The 24,292-nt window shown below is 42.5% G+C and overlaps 1 protein-coding gene across 1 annotated transcript in view; it reads right to left on the bottom strand.

Moving 5' to 3' along the window:
* The window catches only part of rcc2 (regulator of chromosome condensation 2), a 112,990-nt gene that overhangs the window by 27,720 nt on the left and 60,978 nt on the right, over positions 1-24,292 (bottom strand). Inside the window, exons 4-6 of the mRNA XM_034171654.1 lie at positions 20,248-20,391; positions 5,471-5,602; positions 1,259-1,347 (exon numbers count right to left, since the gene is read on the bottom strand). Of these exons, the coding sequence (XP_034027545.1) occupies positions 1,259-1,347; positions 5,471-5,602; positions 20,248-20,391 (365 nt within the window). The remainder of the gene's footprint in view (positions 1-1,258; positions 1,348-5,470; positions 5,603-20,247; positions 20,392-24,292) is intronic.

The following is a 24,292-nucleotide window of genomic DNA, read 5'->3' as shown; positions in this document are numbered from 1 at the left end:
GCAAAAGGAGGATCTACTAAATAATGATGCATTTTTTGTTGAGGTACCCAAATTTATGCACCTGCCTAATTTTGTTTAAATAATTATTGCACAGTTTCTGTAAATACTAGAAACTTCATTTCACTTCACAAATATCACTGTGTTTGTCTGCTATATATTTAACTGAAATTGCTGATCTAAATAACCAATTATTTATAAAGGAAAATCATGGAAATCATCGGGGGGGGGGGGGGGGGGCAAACTTTTACATACCACTGTACAAGGTCTGTTAGAAAAGTATCGGACCTGCAACTTTTGCTGTAACTCTTTTCATGGCAAAATCTTCTGTCACAGTGGAATGTCCTGATGTCCACCTCTTCCGCAATTTCTCGGATAGTCACACGACGGCCCCGCATCACCACAGCATTCACTTTGGAAATGATCTGGTCATTTCAGCATATTGATGGCCGACCGGAGCATGGCTCACTCTCCACCGTTGTGCGGCTGTCTTTAAACCGGTTGTACCTCTCCTTAATCTGTGTGATGCCCAAAGCATCGTCACCAAAAGCCGTCTAAATAATCCGAATGGTTTCCACCTGGCTGTCGCCCAGTTTCTGGCAAAATTTGATGCAGTCGCGCTGCTCCAGTCGTTCCGTCTTTTTCCTTGGAATGAAAAAACGCCAAGCGCACGACACACACCTCACACAAAGGCTGCTTACCAGGAAATGACGCAATCGACAGGCGTGAAAAAATTCACACATGCGCACGAAGGTTCAAGGTTTGCTCATGCAAGCACGCGTGATTCAAATCCATCAGGTTTTTGAAAAAAAAAAATAAAATAAAAAGGTTGGATACTTTTCTAACAGACCTCGTATATTTTATTTTTTGTAAAAAAATTGTTTTTGTTTTTCAAGCTCAGAGTAGTTTCAGTTTAATATCTTCTTAACAGGTCAACATTGAGGACATAATCTTCAAATATACCTAGCAGCACAGCCAGCATTACCTCAGCTCACCCCACCCGCCATCTTCTGAAGCTCAGTTTGCTTATTGGTATTTTCATACGCGACAACATTTTCAGCTGACAACACGGTTGCAGCTAGATGAAGAAGCAAGCTTGTTATTTTACATACAGACCAAAGATAATAAAGGAAAGAATAAATAGAGGATTTTTTTTTTCCTCACGCATTGACCGCATTTCTTTATTTGAGCACTGAAAGAAGCAGATGACACGAAGTACTTGACCAGTGTCACAGCAGCAATGCAGACAGTGTTATCTTACCAGTGCTGGGCTGAGGACAGCATCCGTCTGGGTTCCCTGTCCAAGCTGGCCAAATTTGTTCTCACCAAAGGAATACACAGTGCCATCATCTGAGGAGAAAGCATCATACATTATGTTCACAAATACACCAACATTCACTGTCACTTTACACAGCAGTGAGGAACCAGTCAGGGAAAAATTCATATAGCTAATGGAGCTGACCTCTAATGAGCTACAGGGGTCAATAAAGAATTACACAGGGGTCAAAATGTAAAAATTCTCCAATCATGTTGAAACCTATACCACATTATTTGTCTGTTCATAACGATTCCCAAAAGTATAGTATATACCATCTATGACTGAATTCCATGGAGTTTTGGGTCAAGAACAGCAAAAATGGTGACAAAGATCAGTTCCAGTTTGTACAGGGGTCAAAAGTTAAAGTTGTTCCAATTTTGGTATAAAGTGATGCAAATTATTGGTTGAAATAAAAGATTTAATAAACAAAATAGTTTTGACGGTGTTGAATGCTTGGTCGCCAAAATAATGGTCAAGCAAGGTCGACGTCCATTGGATTCTGTGACGTATGACATATGTTACCCCGTAACATGATAACCAAGCATGACAGATGATGTAAACTATTCCTTTTTAAAATGCTATTAACTCATTAAAGATCAGCTCCAGGATTGTTTCTGTGTAGGCTCTCAGTTGTCCAGGTGGTTTCCATAGTAGAGAAGCTTGAATCTTCGAGTGGACTGGGTTGCTTGACGCAAAGATGTTTCGCTTCAAATCGCAGAAGCTTCCTCAGCTAAAATTCTTGCTCTGGTAGTCTGACTTCTGTCTGACCCTTGTAAAGAAGAACAAACAGAAGCCACAAAAGCTGGAGTTTTAAACCTAACCAGACCCCTCCTACCGAGAGGCAGACTGCTATTGGCTAGTGACTAAACATCTGCTTTAATTAGTACCTATTGTGCTCTAGTTAGCACCCTCCTAATGACAGGATAGCTGTCCCTCCTAACGATGGGACTGACGCCTCTCCTGATGACGTGAATGAGTCATTACCATGAACTGAAACTGCTTTGATGTGAGTACCCCATTGTAAACAGGGGACAAAGCATGTCTCAGACCCCCCTCCCCGGTTAAGGCTGGGTTTCAACTGTTTTACACAGAATGCCTCCTTCACCCCTCTCTCAAACCATTTCTTCTCTCTGGCTAAGATTCTAACTTCCTTGTCCTCAAACGTGTGGTTAGTGTCATTAAGGTGGAGATGAACTGCAGAAGGTCCACTGGCGCCCTCTTTGCAGTGCTGGTATAGCCTTTTGTGTAACGGTTGCTTCGTCTCACCTATGTAGGGTTTGTTACAGTTTTCTACATAGGTGAGATAAAGCAACCGTGCAGTTCGCATACCGGCCCAACAGGGGAGTAGAAGATGCCATCAGCTTCATGCTGCACAGAGTTTATTTCCACCTAAAGGAGGCATGCAGCACTGTGAGAGTCATGTTCTTTGACTTTGGGTGTGTTCAACACCACCCGGCCTGACCTGAAGGTAGAGGCTCCACTGGTGGCCTGGATCACCAATTACCTCACAGGCCACACACAGTATGTGAGGCTTCGGGACATTACATCCGACACCATCATGAATAGTACAGGGGCACCACAGGGAACAGTCCTGTCTCCCTTCCTTTTCATACTCTACAGCTCAGACTTCAGGTTCTGGTCACAGCCCTGCCACCTGCATAAGTTTTCGGAGAACTGTGTGTGGGCTGCACAGGTTTGTGGTACAGGACACAGAGGAACAGACACAGAAACCTTTATATTGGTCTTTAAGCCGCAGTCACACTAAGGAAACATATGAGGAACTGATTCTATGAGTTTGTGTTGATTTTTGTCCAACAAAAGTAATTTTCCCATCTGCAAAATGTGCACTTTGTCAGCTGATGTCACCCCAGTCCATCTGAAAGTTTTGGTGTGTTCAAAACTTTAAGAGGAATATCAGGCGGAGAACTTTGCCACTGCTTATGCGTCGTCTTGGTGTTTTGTCCTCTGGATGTCATTTATTTTTCCTGCTGTTGTCCGACTGTTCATTCTGGTGTTCTGACTGGTCAAAGACCACCAAGCAGATAAAGAACTGACAGAGTAAGTGCAGGTCCGTGTCTGGAACAAACATCTCTCTCTCTCTCTCTCTCTCTCTCTCAGAACTGTTGGAGTGAGGAAACATAAATTCATACTTTAAGAGCTCCAAACTCTGCTCAAATGCAACATATTTGTCTGTAAACAGAGAAAATATTTCTGCTAGGTGCGCAGCGTCATCTGTCCCCGACTCCACGGGAGACTGACGTATTTGCCAACGGACAAAATACTGAAATCTGTAACTAATCCTTTTGCTCTGTCTGTCAGTTTGACTGGGGCTTAAAAGCCGGAAAGTTCTGTGGCAAACCACAACTGCATTCGCTTTGCGATATTTTTGCATTGAAAACTAAGCAACATACAGTAAAACTTGCCTAAACCGTTATCGCACAAAACGGCTATTTGCACTCACTAGATAAAAACAAAAGTCTCAATTCTTTTGTATGGTTTTCCATGTAATAAACACAGTATATACTGGATTTTGTATAATGGATTTTCGCTCACACCAGACATCCATTAAAAACCCGGGCAGAGCAGTGTGGATCGACGTGCCCAGGAACAGAGGTACGAATTAAGTTCAGCACTGATACTCACAGATTCGAGGAAAGCAGGTACCGTATTTCCGTGATTAAAAGCCCGCCCATTTATTTTTTTCAAACTGTGCTCAGACCCGTTGCGGTCCACAGATTCCAGAGACCTCTGTGCAAACCAAGCACAGAAGACTTCCTTCTTCAGCCTGATGGTTTTCTTTACCGCTGCAGTCCACCAACAGGTTCTTGGGTTGCCGCAATGACCACCTGCTGGCCTCAGCAATGGAGGCTTTGAACACGGACCACTCTGCTTCCATGCCATCGACCTCCCTTGGGATCTGGGAGAAGTTCCTTTGGAGAGGCAAGTTGAAGGCCGCCTGGACAGGATCTTCCACTAAATCTTCCCAGAAAAATATCACAACATGTTTAGGTCTTCCAGGTCAGCCTGGTGGCTTACTGAGCCTACTCATCACCTCGTGGTGATAAGTTGACAGCTCCGCCCCTCTCTTCACCCAAATGTCCAAGATACATGGTCGCAGGTCAGATGACACGATTACAAAATTGATTATCGACCTCTGACCTAGGATGTTCTGATGAAAACCCTTGTGTTTGAACAAGATGTTTGTTATGGACATTCCATGCCCAGAAGTACAACAACAAAACACCACGCTGTTTCAAATCACAGATTCTTCCCAATCACTCTCCTACAGATTTCACCATTGGTACCACTGTGAGCATTGAAGTCCCCCAGAAGAACTAAGGAGTCTCCAGCAGGAACCTTTTCCAGGATACAACTCAGAGTATCCAAGAAGGCTGGATATTCTGAAAAGCTGTTTGGTTATGGCAAGTTAGCAATAGTAATTAATTTTTTGCTTAATTTATGAGTAGAATGTAAAGTATGTACAAGTACAGCCTCACATTTGATGTTTTACTGTAGATATGACTTTCTTTCATGATTAAGTAGTAAGTCCCTTCGGCTGCTCCCTTGTTTGCACTCGGGGTTGCCACAGCAAATCCAAGGTGGATCTGCATGTTGAATTGACACATTTTACGCCGGATGCCCTTCCTGACGCAACTCCACATTACATGCTGTTTTTCATGATTAAGTAGTCTTTGCCAAAAAATCTAAGCCCTACTATGTGTCATTTGTGTTTACAAAAAAAAACAAAAACATAAATACATAAAAATCAGCACATTGATGACGAGTGCAGTCCTGTTGAAAAATAAAACGTAGAAAGATATTCAGAGAGCATAAGTCTGTTAAGACGCCATTTCTTGATATTTTAAGTCCAGCCTACCTTAAAATGCAATATTCCAAAGCAGACACGCATCCACCAAGGCTTGTGGTGGATCTGATCATTTGTAAAACAATCTACATTAGCATTTACAAAGAAAATAATTTAACGCACCCCAATTCTGCCCATTTCAGTTGAAACAAAGGCAACTCTAACCCAGTTTGGAGAAAGCGGGTCTGTTCATTTTTAGTAAGCCTGCGACCATATAACAAACATCATGGTGAAAACATCATATCCTCAGTGGAGAAGATGAAGCACCTTAATTTTATCTACATGCTTACCTGTGAGGGCCACGGTGTGGTTGCGCCCACAGGCTGCAGCAACAATCACACAATCCAGCAGAGCTTCAATAACCTTAGGAGACTCCAGACGCTTGGTGTCTCCATGACCCAGCTGTCCTTTGTCATTGCGACCTGAGAAACCAAAAACAAAGAGCTTCGTCTCAGACACATCCTTGGGGGGGGTGTTCCATTACATTAACACATTAATTAATTGACACCAACAATTATTTTATGGCGCATTAACGCAGGTATTTTTAAAGTTACCATTATTTTGAAAGTCCAGAGGGTTCACAGATGACAGCAACCTACAAACCTACACATGAATACTGTACATCTGAAAGTTGACACTAAACATCGTTTCAACTCTGCTTTGCAGGTAGATGGGGGAAAAAATAAGACAAAAATTGTGTACAGTTACTTATGCACCTGACGTACGTATTATGAGATGGTACCAATACCCAGCTGACTGATCTTTATAGGTCTGAAACTGGAACAATACTAAATGACAATCAGCTAAAAGTACATTCATTTATTATGAAGAAGTGTGGTGACTTTGTAAGAGCTATGGAACAAACTCTTGCCTGAACATGCCTGAGATAAAGTGAAAAGTGCATGCCATGGCTGAGTGGAGCACCTGAAGCCTCTGCTGAAACAAGAAATGGCAATAAATGCCTGTGCGGGGTGAAGGCAGCTTGTCTGACAGGGTTTTTCCCCCCAGCATTTCTACAATTCTACATTACAATTTAAAACAAGTTATTATTGTTTCTGTCACTGATATATTATATGGGACATGTGAACTGATTATGTCGAAGAAGAGCCTTTACTGTTATTGTACATAATACATGCATTCATACAACGAAGTTTGTCCTCTGCATTTAACCCATGCGAATTATAGTTAGACCATGGGCTAAAAGCAATACATTTTCATCTGACTGAAATTTTTTTCCTGGCAAAAATCAATGCCAGCAATTCCCTAAAATGTGGCGTAGTGGGGGCACACACTCTTTTTCCTCAATAAATACAATTAACACATTATACAGTATACAAATCTATTCTAAATAGCCTCTAAGGAGAGACAGACAAAGCATAAAATGCAAAACCTGAACATAAAGGTAAGTAAGTAAGTAAGTAAATGTTATTTATATAGCACCTTTCACAGACAAGAACCACAAGGTGCTTCACAACATAAAAGCAGAGTACACCACACAAAACATCAGACAATGGCCGAGACATAAAAACATAAAACATAACATAGGATCACAGAGCAGCCTAACAGCTAAGCAAACGCTTGAGTAAAAAAGAAAGTCTTAAGTTGGCTTTTAAAAGTATCGACAGAGTCCAGTGAGCGCAGAGAGAGCGGGAGACCATTCCAAAGCCTGGGAGCAACAGCCTGGAAGGATCGCTCTCCTCTGGTTGCAAAATGGGTGCGAGGAACCATCAACAGATTTTGGTCCACAGACCTCAAAGCCCTGGCAGGGGCATACGGCTGGATAAGGTCACAGATATAGGGAGGCGCCTGGCCATGTAGAGCTCTAAAAGTTAAAACCAAAATTTTAAAATTGATCCTGAAGGACACTGGCAGCCAATGAAGCTCCTTTAAAATTGGGGAAATATGAGTCCTTCTGTTAGCTTGTGTCAGAATTCTTGCTGCAGAGTTCTGTACCAACTGCAGTCGACGCAACTCCTTCTTGTTTAGACATGAAAATAAACTGTTACAATAGTCTAAACGTGTTGACACAAAAGCATGAATAATAAGCTCTAAATCATTTCGAGACACCATTTTCCTGAGCTTAGAGATGTTTCTTAATTGAAAGAAGCAATTCCTTGTCAGCTGTTTACAATGCTGTACCAACGACATGTCTTTGTCAAAAATGACACCCAGGTTTTGAAGACATGATTTAGCAGACTGGCCCAGGTCTCCCAAGTACTGCTGAATACCTGGAATATGGGCATCAGGGGCAATAACCAATATCTCTGTTAAGTCTGCGTTAAGCTGAAGAAACTTATTCGTTAGCCATTGTTTAATTTCCGCCAAACAATGGAGGAAGGAATCAAGCCTCTTAATCTCAGATGCCTTAAAGGAGCAGTAAAGCTGGATATCATCCGCAAATAACTGGTAAGAGACATCAGTAAATCTTTGAATGATCCTACCTAAAGGGATCAAGTACAATAAAAACAAAATGGGGCCCAATACAGAACCCTGAGGGACTCCACATAACAGGTCCGCAGACTCTGACCTTATCTGGTTAGCAAAAACGCTAAAGCTGCGCCCAGACAAATATGAAAAAACCACCAAAGAACTGACCCCGACAGTCCGACATGATCCCTCAGTCTATTCAGCAGGACCTGGTGGTCAACAGTATCAAAGGCAGAGGACAAATCCAAAAGAACCAACACGGTGGATTTCCCAGCATCAGCAGACATCATAATGTCGCTGGACACTTTCAAAAGAGCCATTTCCATAGAGTGTTGTCTACGAAAACCGGACTGAAACCTGTCATGAATGTTATTCTGATCCAGGAAGAGTGTCAGTTGGTCTGAAACCACCCTCTCGAGGATCTTAGACAGGAATGGGAAAGGTACATAAAAGGGTGGTGGGGGGCGGGGTGTAGTCTTGATTCTGCCCTGCCAGAACATTTTTTAAAGACCAAGTCAAATTTTGTGTATTCTGGTGAATTTTAATGGGTGTGAAGCCCTCTGAAACAAATAAAACTCACTTCAAACTGTGAAGTAAAAACACAGTATTGATTATGGGGGTCTGGGGGATCTCCCCCAGACGTTTTTTTAAAAAGCGAGACAAATTTTGTACATTCTGGTGAATTTTAATGGGTATGAAGTCCTCTGAAACAAAGAAAACTCACTTCAAACTATGGGGATCTGGGGGTGCTCCCCCAGAAATTTCTTTTAAAACAGCACGTCAAATTTTGTACATTCTGGTGAATTTTAATGGGTATGAAGTCCTCTGAAACAAAGAAAACTCACTTCAAACTATGGGGATCTGGGGGATCTCCTCCAGAAATTTTTGTTTAAAACAGCAAGTCAAATTTTGTACATTCTGGTGAATTTTAATGGGTATGAAGTCCTCTGAAACAAATAAAAGTCACATCAAAGTGTGAAGTAAAATTATACTATTGATTATGGGGCATCTGGGGGTGCTCCCCCAGAAATTTTTTAAAAGAGCAAGTCAAAATTTGTACATTCTGGTGAATTTTAACAAGTATGAAGCCCCCTGAAACAAATAAGTCACTTCAAAGTGTGAAGTAAAATTATACTATTGATTATGGGGCATCTGGGGGTGCTCCCCCAGAAACATTTTAAAAGAGCAAGTCAAATTTTGTACATTTTGGTGAATTTTAATGGGTATGAAGTCTTCTGAAACAAATAAAATTTACTTCAAACTATGGGGATCTGGGGGTTCTCCCCCAGAAATTTTTGTTTAAAACAGCAAGTCAAATTTTGTACATTCTGGTGAATTTTAATGGGTATGAAGTCCTCTGAAACAAATAAAAGTCACATCAAAGTGTGAAGTAAAATTATACTATTGATTATGGGGCATCTGGGGGTGCTCCCCCAGAAATTTTTTAAAAGAGCAAGTCAAAATTTGTACATTCTGGTGAATTTTAACAAGTATGAAGCCCCCTGAAACAAATAAGTCACTTCAAAGTGTGAAGTAAAATTATACTATTGATTATGGGGCATCTGGGGGTGCTCCCCCAGAAACATTTTAAAAGAGCAAGTCAAATTTTGTACATTTTGGTGAATTTTAATGGGTATGAAGTCTTCTGAAACAAATAAAATTTACTTCAAACTATGGGGATCTGGGGGTTCTCCCCCAGAAATTTTTGTTTAAAACAGCAAGTCAAATTTTGTACATTCTGGTGAATTTTAATGGGTATGAAGTCCTCTGAAACAAATAAAAGTCACATCAAAGTGTGAAGTAAAATTATACTATTGATTATGGGGCATCTGGGGGTGCTCCCCCAGAAATGTTTTAAAAGAGCAAGTCAAATTTTGTACATTCTGGTGAATTTTAACGAGTATGAAGCCCCCTGAAACAAATAAAAGTCACTTCAAAGTGTGAAGTAAAATTATACTATTGATTACGGGGCATCTGGGGGTGCTCCCCCAGAAATGTTTTAAAAGAGCAAGTCAAATTTTGTAGAAAGAAAGCTAAGTAAAAATTCTTTGTCTTCTGTAGTATTTTGATCTGTTCTAATCTGGTGAATGCACCAAATGGGTGCTGTGTTGCTGCTGTACAGTCAATAAAATACAAAATTAGGGCCTAAAGCAACTGACAACTTTGTTCTGCTGTGCACAAAGTAACACTGTCACCAGTTTTGAAAACGCATGCGCACTGAGAAACTCAAAACTGGCTTATTCACATTTAATCGGTAAAATGCTCTCACTCGTAAAACAAACTAGGGCTGCAACTAACGATTATTTTAGTAACGTGAGTTTGCCATTATTTCTTGAAGTGAGTTATTATTAAAAGGCCTTTGTCACGCAACACCAATGTTTGAGCTTGTAACAAAGTTATGATGTTATATTGTCATTAAAAACATACCTGGAGTAGTGTTTTGTTTTATTTTGCACATACATACATCACCGACACACCACAAAGAGATTTCTATCAGGTTTAACCCAATTATGAGCATTTTTAGATGCCAACAGCAACTATCTCAATTACTGACAACATATTACAGCAAGAGTCCACAAAACTATTTTAAAGGCCTGACTAAAGTGTAATATGTCATCTTTAATAAGTTATTTTCATGAAAAAAGACAAATGTGCGGTTTACTGCATTGTATTTTTTTCTTGTGTAAAAACACAGCTTAGATGTGGTTTGACCGAAACAAATTGTCATTAAACTTAAATAAAACAGCGATGAAGTGGAGGTGTAAGAGTCACTAAGTGTTCACAGGAAACAGTTATTTATTTCTATATTTATTTATGCTCTGTTAGTTTTACCTTTTCTGTTGTGTTTTGTTTTATTGGGTTCTTTTTGTCTGTTTCTCTAAAATTGTATTGTAGCAATATTAGTTATATTACTTCTGCTGTTGTTGCTATTATTATTAATATATAAATAAAAAGATAAAAAAATTACAATTTGTAATACATTTGACTGTTTTACGCCAACAAACGTTAAGCCATTAATTATTATACAGAAAACAAATGCACACAAACTGTGCTGAGATGCAAACAGCTTAATGTTAACTTTAACATTGAAAACGCCATAGACATACTAATGTCAGTTTTTCAGTTATGAAATACATCTATCAACTGTTTTAGAAGACCATAACAGGTCAGTTTAATATAAAAAAGGTAAATATTACTCAGACATATGCTCTTTAGGGTTTTAGCGGGGGAAAATTAAGATAAAGTAAAATAATACAACAAACCATTGAAGCAGCGAGTCGGATCAATGCTTCACTGGTTCAAAGCAAAGCCACACCCCGCTCTACTTGGGGAGTGTCTGCCAATGTTCTCACGAAGACAGGGAGGAGGAAAGACCGTGGCTCATGGCAAGCAGTAAACAGAGTGGAGAGGAAGGAAAATTCACACAGTCCCTTCCTCCGGAGTACGGCGCCATACACGCTGACATTGCTGCTTTGATTAGTGCAGAATGGGATGTTGCTTTGACAGTGAGACTATCATATTTCGGCCCCAAAACACACATAACACCACGTGTGCATGCATATGTGATTAAATTTTCCAAATGACGGAGAAATTTAACCCATGCGTTAGACAGAATCCAACAACTAGGAGCAGTGAACAGCCACAGTCCGGCACCAAGGGAACCAACTCCAGATGTAAAGACACTGCTTTTGTCAGGGGCAGAGAAAGCAGAGCCTAAAGAAGCATGTTTTTTGATTGTGGGAGGAAACCGGAGTGTCCGGAGGAAACCCACACGGACACGGGGAGAACATGCTCAACACAGAAAGGCGAGGTATCAGCGCTAACCACGAAGCCACCGTACATATACTCATTCATATTTGTACCATATTTACATATCATAATTTCTATGGGCATGCATAAATTTTCGGTATAGTTAAATTCTACATTATTATAAGATGCTGATGTTCGTATCATTGATTTATAACATGCTATCATCATATATGCAGGGATTAAAGCAAAAAAAAGAAAAAAAATCTAAACCAAAGTTTTTTTGTGTGTGGATTGGGAGGTCTGGGCGGCTTTGCTTGAGCTGCTGCCCCCGCGACCCGACTCCGGATAAAGCGGAAGAAAATGGATGGATGGATGGAAGTTTTTTAGTAGCCGAATAATAAGCTGTACACATGTACCATTTTTACAGAAACACTTTGGTGATCGCATCCTAGGATTTAAGGTAAAACAAGGTTTTACCCCCCCCCCCCCTTTTTTTTAAATAATTTCTCTGCATTGTTCTTAGCCCTAGAGGTCACTTGCCATGCCAGGCAAATTGGGGTCACATCTACTTGCTGTATAGCAAATTAACCAAATAATACACACACACACACACCTATATTATAATGTCACGTGGCCTCTGTGTGCGTTGGTGTGTATGGCTGCAATCACACTGAAACCGGGGAGAGCTGACATTTGCTGTTTGGTACTCATGTATTTTGGGTCAAGCATGAACGCTGTGTAAATGGGAAGTTAATAGGCTAATATTTTTGGAGAAATTAGCAACTTTAGCTATCACTAAACAACAGATGTTGTGCTGCAATGTACCATGGGAGTTCGGAGTTCCGGGGTTTTAAATGTTATTATGGTTCATGTTAGTTTAACAGTGTTGTTAGTGGTATTGACTTAATGTGTTTTTGTAGTTCAGTTGGTTTAGTCAGTTTAGTTAAGTCTCATGTTGCTGTTACCATGACTGAAAAGTGCATTCGGCACTTTAACGTTTCCCATAATCCCCACTGCCGGCCCCTGCGGTCCCAGAAAGCACCGTGGTGCCAACAGAGTTATGGTTTCTCACAGCGCATGTAAACAGTGGCAAGTGAGGATGTGGATGGCGTAGATTCAGCGAGCTCATGAGGGATTATGATGACGACACATACTGACAAGTTCACAGGATTATCTAGAGGAGGTGTCGCACCTGTGATTGACTTCTGAAGTGCCCGATGTTGTCTTATTGTCCATAATTCATGAGGTTTGTGCCCTGAACCGGAACTCTGCTGAAACGGACCTCTCGCATGAGTCATGAATTGCGAGACGGGGCGAGATTCACAACTGCAAAATAGCAAATTGCGTTTGATGTCTTCCACCACAATCTCTGTGCATGTCTAAAATTAGAACCACCTGCTTGCAGCAGAATGTGGAAAAGACAAAAACCTCTCTGTGCGTGTAACTTTGATCACGGACAAACTGAGGCACTTTATCTTCTCTGATGGGAAAGCTGCCCATTCCTCTTCTAGTGGTGCAGCTTAGCTAATATTTCCATAAAAATTGTGCATTTTATGATAAAAGCATGGAATGTGGCACACATATTCTAAATTAACCAATTATTATAACCAATGTGTAAATTAACCAATTTTTTATTGACGTAGGGAGATCATTCCACAGAACAGGGGCACGATAAGAGAAAGCTCTATGACCCGCAGACTTCTTATTCACCCTAGGGACACAAAGTAGTCCTGCACCCTGAAAATGCAAAGCCCGGGCCGGTACATAAGGTTTAATTAGGTCAGCTAGGTAGGGAGGTGCCAGTCCGTGAACAATTTTATAGACTAGTAGCAGAACCTTAAAATGCAGGGGTGGTGGCCAAGTGAAAAATGCGCTTGGTTTCAGTGCAGAAGGTTCCGGGTTCAAATCCCACCCGTGCCACATTTCTCCATGTAATGTGGAGTTGCATCAGGAAGGGCATCCGGCGTAAAACCTGTGCCAATTCAACATGCAGATCCACCTTGGATTTGCTGTGGCGACCCCGAGTGCAAACAAGGGAGCAGCCGAAGGGACTTACAGTAGTAGAACCTTAAAATCTGATCTCACTGGGACAGGAAGCCAGTGAAGGGATGCCAAAATGGGTGTAGTGTGGTCAAACTTTCTGCGTCGTGTCAAAAGTCTGGCTGCAGCATTTTGAACCAATTGGAGAGCCCTAATGCTGGACTGCAGTAAACCAGAAAATGGAACATTGCAGTAGTCCAATCTAGAAGAGATAAACGCATGGATCAGGGTCTCAGCATCAGCCATAGACAGGATGGGACGAATCTTCGCTATATTTCACAGGTGGAAAAAAGCAGTCCTCGCAATATTTCTAATGTGGAGGTCAAAGGACAATGTACGATCAAAAATTACCCCAAGGTTCCTCACTTTGCCAGTGTGATGTATGACACACAAGCCGAGGCTGAGTGTTAACTGGTCAAATTGATGCAGAAGTCTCACTGGACCAAGAACCATCATTTCAGTCTTATCAGAGTTTAAAAGTAGGACGTTTCTAGACATCCAAATTCTCATTAATGCAAGGCAATCTTCTAAGGATTTTATGTGAACGAGATTACCAGCAGTTATCAGCATGTATAACTGATTATCATCTGCATAGCAGTGAAAGGTAATCCCAAAATGCCGCAATATGTGCCCAAGGGGTGCTATATAAAGGGAGAAAAGCAAGGGGCCTAAGACGGACCCCTGTGGAACCCCAAATTTCATGTCACTAAGGTTAGAAAAGTGTTATTGTACAAAACACAGTGAGAACGACTGGTCAAGTATGACGTCAACCATGCAAGGGCACTCCCAGTAATCCCAAAATGATTTTCAGGCCTATCAAGTAGAATATGATGATCCATGGTATCAAATGCAGCACTGAGATCTAACAGCACCAGAACCGTAGTGGTGTCCGAATCCAGTGTAAGCAGAAGATCATTCACCACTTTAGTGAGAGCCGTCTCTGTGGAATGATATTTTCTAAAATCAGACTGCAGTGTCTCAAAGAGATTATTCTCAGTAAGATAGTCCACGAGCTGCCGTGACACCACTTTTTCCAGAATTTTAGAGCAAAATGATAGATTTGATATCGGCCGATAGTTTTTCAATACACGAGGGTCAAGATTAGGTTTCTTAAGTAATGGTTTAATCACTGCAGATTTGAAACATTTAGGAACAGATCCAGAAGTTAAAGAAAGATTAATAATTTCCAGCACAGTCGGCCTAAGAGTGGGCCACAGGTCCTTAAACAGTTTTGTTGGTATACGATTAAATAAGCAGGTTGTGCTTTTTGTTGACATTACGAGTTTCTTCAGCACGCCTAGAGAGATACTATCAAATTCTGTAAAGCTAGGTAATACCTCAGTAATGTAATTTGTAGCCAATAATGCATGCTTATAGTCTAAGATAGCATCAGGCCACGCAAGGTGGAACACTTCTAATTCTGAGCGACGCCATTTCCGTTCTAGACCTCTTGTCTTATGCTTAAGGTCACGCAGGTAATCATTGAACCAAGGTGACTGTGTTTTGGGGGAGCGCGGTTTCAACACAGGTGGTGCAATCATGTCGAGTGTAGTTTTGAGCACTGAGTTTAAACTATCCACAAGTCTGTCTACTGACTGGGTATTTGTCAGATGTGAAGCTAAGACATCAGGCAGTCTAGCTTCAAATTCAGTCTTAGTTGAGGAATTGATGCATCGCCGCAGTGATATATAAGGTTGTTGTTCCACTAAACACGGCAGCGAAACTTAACTGAGTGATGAGAGACCACTGATGTAAGAGGCATGATGTCAATATTCGTGACAGCAATACCACGTGCGAGTCCCGAATGCATTGCTGAAATCCTAATGCATCCACAATTTCCATAAATGATTTGCAGATTTATCCCGTGATTTGTACTATAAAGTTATGTTCCTTTTAGCTTCACCAGATTTAGATTATTTTTGAGGGCTGTGAAATGAAAATTGTGAAATCTGAAGAAAATTTGCAGGAGGTTTGGGGGGTGCAGCCCCAGGAGCCGGGGTTTAGGGCCCGTGGGGCTCCAGGAACCAAATTAATTTTCAGCATCTCCTGGAAGAAAAATTCTCAAAAGAAGTGCATACTTAAAGGATCTTAGACTCAACCTTTCATTTGAACTTTCAATGATAATGTTGAAATAACAACAGACATGGAAGTAGGGCCTAGAATGACTTTCCTTTTAATTATAAACCAAATCATACATTATCAAATTATCCATTATGCATTTGGATGACATATGCAAACTGAAACAATTTTCTAAACTGGACTTTCAATCAAAGCAGGAGGTAATAATTAAAGGAAGACCAACACCAGAGCTAAAAAGTTTACGTGACAGAAGACCTGCTCATTTCAAATGGAGCGGGACACATGTAAAGTCTGGCTGTGTGGACGTCCAGCAAGACCCCGCCTTTTCTGCTTCCCCTGGCTTCTTTTCTCAACTTCTCTTCTCAACGTCAGATGGAATATTGTGACCTGCACTTAGACAGGAAAACTAGCAAATGTCAGAATGTTTTTAGCTCTAAAACAAAATAATTTAATTATCAATTATAACAAATGATCGAAAACCCATAGTTTAACATTCAGAGTCTAAATGATTTTTAGATTTCACTGTCACCATCGCTGAAATCAAGTGTGTTCATATCAGATTCATTTGTGTCCTTTCTGAGTGTAATAAAGTAATTAATGAATCTCCTATTTTATCTGAGGTCATATTTAAATGTTTCATGTTCAAACTATCCAGAAATATGTTTAAACATTTTCATTCATGTACCTCCAGAAATAGGTGTGACCCACACCTGCGTCAAAAACAGTATTTGGTGTAACACTTGTGCCAACCTGTGGATCCATAGTGGATCTGCTGTGGTGAACCTGAGCAAAAAGAAAACTATATATACTCAACAAAAATATAAACGCAACACTTTTGGTTTTGCTCCCATTTTGTATGAGATGAACTCAAAGATCTAAAACTTTTTCCACATAAACAATATCACCATTTTCCTCAAATATTGTTCACAAACCAGTCTAAATCTGTGATAGTGAGCACTTCTCCTTCGCTGAGATAATCCATCCCACCTCACAGGTGTGCCATATCAAGATGCTGATTAGACACCATGATTAGTGCACAGGTGTGCCTTAGACTGCCAACAATAAAAGGCCACTCTGAAAGGTGCAGTTTTGTTTTATTGGGGGGGGGATACCAGTCAGTATCTGGTGTGACCACCATTTGCCTCATGCAGTGCAACACATCTCCTTCGCATAGAGTTGATCAGGTTGTCAATTGTGGCCTGTGGAATGTTGGTCCACTCCTCTTCAATGGCTGTGCGAAGTTGCGACGACGAACTGGAGTCAGATCGAGACCCCGATGAGGACGACGAGCATGCAGATGAGCTTCCCTGAGACGGTTTCTGACAGTTTGTGCAGAAATTCTTTGGTTATGCAAACCGATTGTTTCAGCAGCTGTCCGAGTGGCTGGTCTCAGACGATCTTGAAGGTGAACATGCTGGATGTGGAGGTCCTGGGCTGGTGTGGTTACACGTGGTCTGCGGATGTGAGGCTGGTTGGATGTACTGCCAAATTCTCTGAAACGCCTTTGGAGACGGCTTATGGTAGAGAAATGAACATTCAATACACGAGCAACAGGTCTGGTTGACATTCCTGCTGTCAGCATGCCAATTGCATGCTCCCTCAAATCTTGCGACATCTGTGGCATTGTGCTGTGTGACAAAACTGCACCTTTCAGAGTGGCCTTTTATTGTGGGCAGTCTAAGGCACACCTGTGCACTAATCATGGTGTCTAATCAGCATCTTGATATGGCACACCTGTGAGGTGGGATGGATTATCTCAGCAAAGGAGAAGTGCTCACTATCACAGATTTAGACTAGTTTGTGAACAATATTTGAGGGAAATGGTGATATTGTGTATGTGGAAAAAGTTTTAGATCTTTGAGTTCATCTCATACAAAATGGGAGCAAAACCAAAAGTGTTGCATTTATATTTTTGTTGAGTGTAGAATGAAAGCTTATTACGAGGCTTTAAACCCTCGAGATAAATCTGTTTATTGTGATCGATGTGTAGTTGGTTCAGTGGATCCGTATGTTGTACCGGATCGTGAATTTAATGACGATGTAACAAAGTAGTTGGCAGTTTCACAGTGTAAACTTAATGTGACCAGAACCAAGCAGACCTGTAAATCCAAAGCCGGCTACTGGTGGTGTGAAGAAGCCCCAACGTTACAGGCCCGACACCGTGGTGCTGAGAGAGATCCACCGCTACCAGAAATCCACCGAGCTGCTGATCCACAAGCTGCCGACCAGGTCAGCCTCGCCGGTCTCCTGCAGAGCATCACAGCGGAGCTCTGAAAGCGGAGGTCGGTCTTGAAGTCCTGAGCGATTTCTCTCACCAGGTGCTGGAAGGGCAGTTTGCGGATCAGCAGCTCGGTGGATTTCTGGTAGAGGCGGAGTGCCTCAGTGGTGAAGCTTCTTCACACTGCTGGGAGTTGGAGCGCTCTTCCGGGCGGCTTTGGATTTACGGGCAGTCTGCTTGGTTCTGTCCATATTAAAGCTGCCTTCAGATCTGCTGAGCCACGTCTCTGTGTGTGTCACTTAGAAAGCATCTAACACTCCACTGCAGCCTGTAAAATGAGCGACCTGCCTCATTTTCATGAGGCGATGCTGCGCTGTGTTCACGGTCTTGTGTGGATTTGGGACACATCAGTTTTTTAGGTAGAGGTGTTAAACTTTACAATCTTGCATATTTTCCAGTTTTTAAACATAAAAAATGACCAAGAGTGGTCAAGAATGACTTGTAATAGACATCTTTAGCATCACTTTATTTACAGGTATCAAGACAATACAGTGTAGAGAAAGGGCTAAGTCATTATCTATCAAAGTACCCACGTTTCCTGAAAGCAACATCATGTCAATCAATCAATCAATCAATTTTATTTATATAGCGCCAAATCACAACAAACAGTTGCCCCAAGGAGCAATCAGTCCTCATGTGAGGACTGATTGCTCCACTGTCACTCATAATTCCACGCCCCTCTCAATCGAAGCCACGCCCTCCCACGTCAGAACGGGCCAAAAGTTTGAAACTGAAAAAATAAGATCTGAAGGTGAAAAAAGATCTGAAGGTGAAAAAAAGAAATATGAATGAAAATAAATGTGATCAAAATAATTACAGAGCTGAATCAAAAATTTATTTAAACTGAAAAATATATATCTTACACTTATTTTTATTTTGATAATACTTTTTAAATGATTATAAATTTCAAGAACAAACACTGAATTTTCAGTTTCAAAATTTATTTTTCAATCTTTTTTATTTTCAGATTAAATATGTATATATCACGGACATGAAGGAGCAAAACTCTTCAGTATCTCACCATGTCATTTAGGCCCTTCAGACTATTTTCAGTAAATGTTTCTGGGGATCATTAGCATGGCTAAAAGCCTTCATGCAGTTTACACACAAAATAGTCACTGACTGTCCTCAAGTGCTGTCAAGGTGCGCCCTGCCTCTCACTTCAGCACTCCCGGATTCAATGTCGACTCAACATTTAGCATTACCTGTTTCAGTGTGGACTGCGCACTGACTTCCAGCAAGATCTCTGTCTTTTTTATTTATTTTTTAATTGAAACAAACAAAAAGTTACACAAAAACCTTACAGAGATTAAATATACCACAGCAAAAACTGAAAAACAGGTTACCATACTTTCTGAACCATAGCGTGCACTGAATATTAGCTGTACCCACCAATTCTAAAAATAAAAAAAATAAAAATTGTACATAAACAGGCCACACTTGTCTATAAGCCACGGGCCTCCATGTTGCAATATGAGATATTTACACAGAAAGATGTTAGACAGAAAGATTTTTTAACTTTTTTTAAATACGTTCCATAAATGCTTTTTTCCCTGAAGTGTTACACGTAAATATTGATGTGCACGTCACCCAGTGCGCGCACACATGGTGTCTCTGCTCCACGTGGAGAACTGAGTAATTTTAATCTTTCTTGAGATTTCACTGTGTGTAGCCAGGATCGGATGGATTCTGTGGTTCTTTCGACTTGTTGCGCCAAGACAGAGAACTGCTGGGGAAGGGGGGGGAGAAGGCGCTGCTCCGCTAACTGATCTGCCAGCGCAACTCTGGCGCAAAGTGCTGGAGAGGGACTTTTCTTCACTAAAATGAACAGATAAGACTTTATATTTCACACTGTGTGTGAATTTACACTGCATGGGGAGGCGCAGCTTTCAGGAAATCAACTGACAGCATCAATTGATGTATTGTGACTTATGAAAAAGCCTGTAAAAATCCATAAATTAGCAGCATCAATGTAAAAGCCACAGTGTTCAAAGTGTGTGAAAAAAGTAGCAGCTTATAGTCCGGAAATTATGGTAATCTCCTGTACTGCTGGTCCAGGATGTGTTCAACATTTGACAGTTCTGGTTTCAGCGTCGACTTTCCACTGAATTCCCGCAAGATCTCCTCTATTCACACAAGATCTCCCTTCTCTTTTTTATTTTATTTTTTCTTAAATTGAGACAAAAAAATTGTTACACAAAAACCTTACGGAGGATAAACATACCAGAGCAAAAACATACTGAAAAAGAGGCTAATATCCTCTGCTATAGCTCCAGGATGTGTTCAACATTTGACAGTTCTTGTTTCACTGTGGGCTCAAAATTTGGCGCTTGCTGTCTGTGACTCGCTGTACCATGAGCAAACCTGCGCCACCTGCACATTGTTTCATTGGTATAAAAATGTGGCTAAAGCCATATTGCAGAAGAGTTTTACAATGTGAAAGTTCCTTCAAGAGAACTATCTGCTGGAACAAATCAGCAGTGTGCTACTTACCCCAGCTCCACAACCTTCCCTCAGTGGTCAAGAAGAGACTATGTGCAGCACAGGGACCAGATACCACACAGCTGACCTGGACATCGCTCAGACAGCCATAGCGGTGAGGGCCCCACAGATTTTGGCCCAGGTTGCGGAAAGCCACTGGAAGCACACAGAAAATAATTTATTGATCCCACATTGGGAAAATTAATTTATAACAGGACACAGAAATAACACACAAAAAGTATTTACATTCAATGAAAACCTGCACACCTTACTGCTTAATTAAAAAACATGGGATGTGAAACTGCACTAAGAGAATCATTTGCACTGGGAAAGTAAACCCATCTAAATTATAAAAAAATTATAGAATAAGTTAAAGAATACAGAAAAAAAATACTGAATCAAATGTGCTAAGAATTTGGACTGTGCCATATCATACAGTATCATACATAATACCAATATAAAGTTTTATGTGAATTAAAAAAATGGTCATATGATGATATCAATAGCTGGTGGGTTACATTTCAGGGTTCTCCCCAGATATTTTTAGTATAGCGGTGCTGTTGGTAATTATCACCCGAGGCGGCACGCTGTGAGTCATTTTGACTGGTTTTAGATGCATTGAAAGCAAGAATAATAGACAAAAAAAAAAAAAGACATGTTGTAATATCAAAGTTCTATTTCATTCCTCCTGACCGCCAGAGGGCGGTGCTTTAGCACCTGGATAACTACATGTGCGCAGCACAGAGGTCGAGAATATATACCAACAAAGTCACACCATTGAATGTGACCTGGGTGACGTCACTGGTTGTATTTATATACCAGACGCACCCAGCGCTCACTTCTTTTCTACATTCTCGCATTCTTAGAGGTTGAGAACGCATTTAGCTGCGATTGCCGCTCTCGCTTGTAGCCTCGCAACCCACCTTCGGTTGGAGCTACGTGCACTGCACACGTCCTCCAGAGGCTGCGAGACACAGCTTCACCGTTTTTTGTATTCTTTGACGCCTGTCGTGAGTACACCTTCCTAAACGCCGGGTGCGCGCCTTGCCGCTGCCCTGCTGGATATTTTCCTCTGTGCACCTTAGCTGTGTTGTTTCGATGAAAGCTGGCTATTTGTTTAGTTGTGTCGCTAACCCCGTTAACTACGTGGTAGTGTGTGTATCAGAACCAGTATAGTGTACTGTGTTGGGCTTGCCGTGAGTGTTTTCCACTCCTTGAAGTACTTTGTCTGCACTGCCGCCATTTGCTAAGTTTAACAGCTCCGCTAGCAGCTAGTGTCATTGCTCTAAGTGACTTAGCACTTGGGCTGTGAGTTTTTTCGGCTGTGTGCATCGTGTTATTACTGTGGCTGTGAGTGTTTCACGCTCCGGACCTTGTATTAGCTTTTACACTGTGAGTATTTCAAGCTCCGTGCCTTGTGCCGAGTCTGCGGCCGTGAGTGCTTCACACTCCGTGCCTCGTGCCGAGTCTGCGGCCGTGAGTGCTTCACGCTCCGTGCCTCGTGTCAAGCCGGCGGCCGTGAGTGCTTCACGCTCCGTGCCTCGTGTCAAGCCGGCGGCCGTGAGTGCTTCACGCTCCGTGCCTCGTGTCAAGCCGGCGGCTGTGAGTGCTTCACGCTCCAGCCTCGTGTCGAGTCTGCGGCTGTGAGTGCTTCATGCTCCGTGCCTCGTGTCAAGTCGACGGCTGTGAGTGCTTCACGCTCCGTGCCTTGTGTTACTATTTACACTGCGTGTGATTCACGCTTTGTCTTTCCATTTGTAACCATCAGGGCTTGCGTTAGCCATCTGCACGCAGTCCACAATGTTGACAGGGCCTTTGTTGCATGGCTGTAGTACCTGTTTGGCTCCCTTGAGCCCAGATGATGGACATATGTTTTGCCCCTCGTGTCTTGGGATCGGACACCTGAGGGAAGCCCTGACTGGCAATGCCTGCCTTAATTGTGCCAGCATGCCACTGGCAGAGAGATCTGCTAGACTTGCGGCATTGGAAAGTGGAATATCTAGTGCGACTTTGGCCTCCGGCCCCAGAAAGGACCCAAAGCGCCGTAAACGCCCACATGCAGGAGCCCCTTCTGCTAAGAAGGTTACTCATGACCATGCTTTGGCTGAAAAGGTCGAAACGTTGACTTCTGAGTTTGCTCAGATTAAGTCCTTGCTTCTGAATCTACAGTCTAAGGATGCAGTGATAGTTCATCCTGTCCCTAATGAGGCTGATCAGACCAATGTAGTTACTCAGCAGGAGGACGATGTCGTGTCTATTGCTGCAACTGATTCCTTGTACATGACAAGTGATATAAACTGTGTGGAGGATGAGGATGAGAGGAGTCTTTCTCCAAGCCATTCATTAGTGGGCTCTCATGCCTCCGAGGCAGAGTCCATGCCGCAAACCGAACCTGGACTATCCTTTGTCAAGCAAGCTGTTCAGTTGGCTTTATCCAGGCTTGGGGTCGACAATCCCCCTGCGGACACCACCGCTTCAAGTGCCTTTTTCAAAGTCACTCAGAAGCCTGAGTTCAACGTTCCAGTTTCACAACCATATATCGAGGAGCTCCACCGATGTTAGGCGGACCCCAAATCATTGACCCATCTATCACAGGACTGCAGAGCCCTTAGCTCTATGTGTGATTCAGCGCAGTATGGTCTGAACCGTATGCCCGCCGTTGACAGCATTATTGTGAACCTGGTTGTGACTCCAGCTGATGCTGCTCGGCCGGATGCCCACTGCCCACGCCCTCAGTGTAGGGTCACTGATGACCTCCTCACCAAAAGCTATGACATAGCTGCTGGCATCGGTCGCTTAGGCAACTCACTGTCCCATTTAGCCCTTGCCCTCTCAAAGTCTTTGAGGGAGGCAGAGGTTGATGATGCTATGCAAAGTCTTAGTGATGCCTCACTCCAAACCTTTGCTTATATGTCCAGAGAGCTTGGCAGACTGATGTCAACCCTTACCATCACTAGACGTCAGGTGTGGCTTGCGCAGTCCCCCCTTTCCGAATCCTGCAGAGGCACACTCCGTTCGCTGCCGGTTCTTCCAGGCCAAGTATTTTGACCTGCGGCCCAACAAACTTTATAGCATGCTGTCGAGGCTAGTAAATCTCGGCAACAGTTTGTTGACCTACACCGGTCTTCCAGACCTCAGCCAGTCAGACGTGCTACAGCTTTTCACTCTACATCCAGGCTTCCGCCGACTCCCAGAGCTGCACATGCTTTTGCAGTTGAGGGCCAGCTCTCCCAGCAGCCTGCCTTTCGTGAGCCTACGGGCAGACCCCCGAGAACTGAACGGTTTCGCAGAGCTTCCAGTAATCGCGCCCAGAGGTCCTCAGGGATGCGAGGCAGAGGTGGTCGGGTCTGACTGCCAATGTTTGGCCCCCAGCCGTTTTTCACGAAATCAACTCAGCCACTGGGAGGCTCAAGTTCAAGACCCATGGGTCATTTCAACCTTGTTCGAAGGTTGCAGAATTCAGTTCGGATGTCGTCCTCCAAAGTTCAATGGGGTAAGGATGGCTGTTGTTTCCAACTTGGTGCAGTCTGCTGCCCTACAATGGGAGATTTTGGAACTCCTGGAGAAGGGGGCCATAGAGCCAGTTCACAGATCAGACCAGCTCAGGGGGTTCTATTCAATTTACTTCCTTGTTCCAAAGAAGGATGGCGGCTTTCGTCATATCCTCGATCTCCGACGTCTGAATCGTTATATCAAAGTGCTGCAGTTTCACACGCTCCGCACAGTAGACGTCCTTCAAACTATCACACCAGGAGACTGGTTCACAAGTGTCGACTTAAACGACGCCTATTTCCATGTGCCAGTGGCGCCTCATCACAGGCAGTTTCTCCGCTTTGCTTTCGAAGGTCAGGCATACCAATTCAGGGTGCTTCCTTTCGGCCTCTCTCTTGCCCCTCGTACATTTACCAGATGTATGGCTGCAGCACTAGCCCCACTGTAAGCTCTTGGATTAAGAATCCTACCCTACTTAGACGATTGGCTTGTCTGCGCTCCGACTCAGGAGCAGGCGCACAACGACACAGCTCTTCTACTGAACCATGTCTCTCATTTAGGACTC

This window comes from Thalassophryne amazonica, chromosome 6, assembly GCF_902500255.1.
Source record: "Thalassophryne amazonica chromosome 6, fThaAma1.1, whole genome shotgun sequence".
Taxonomy (NCBI): Eukaryota; Metazoa; Chordata; class Actinopteri; order Batrachoidiformes; family Batrachoididae; genus Thalassophryne; species Thalassophryne amazonica.
Note: the sequence above shows the minus strand (reverse complement) of the source record. Positions and strands in the feature narration are given on the sequence as shown.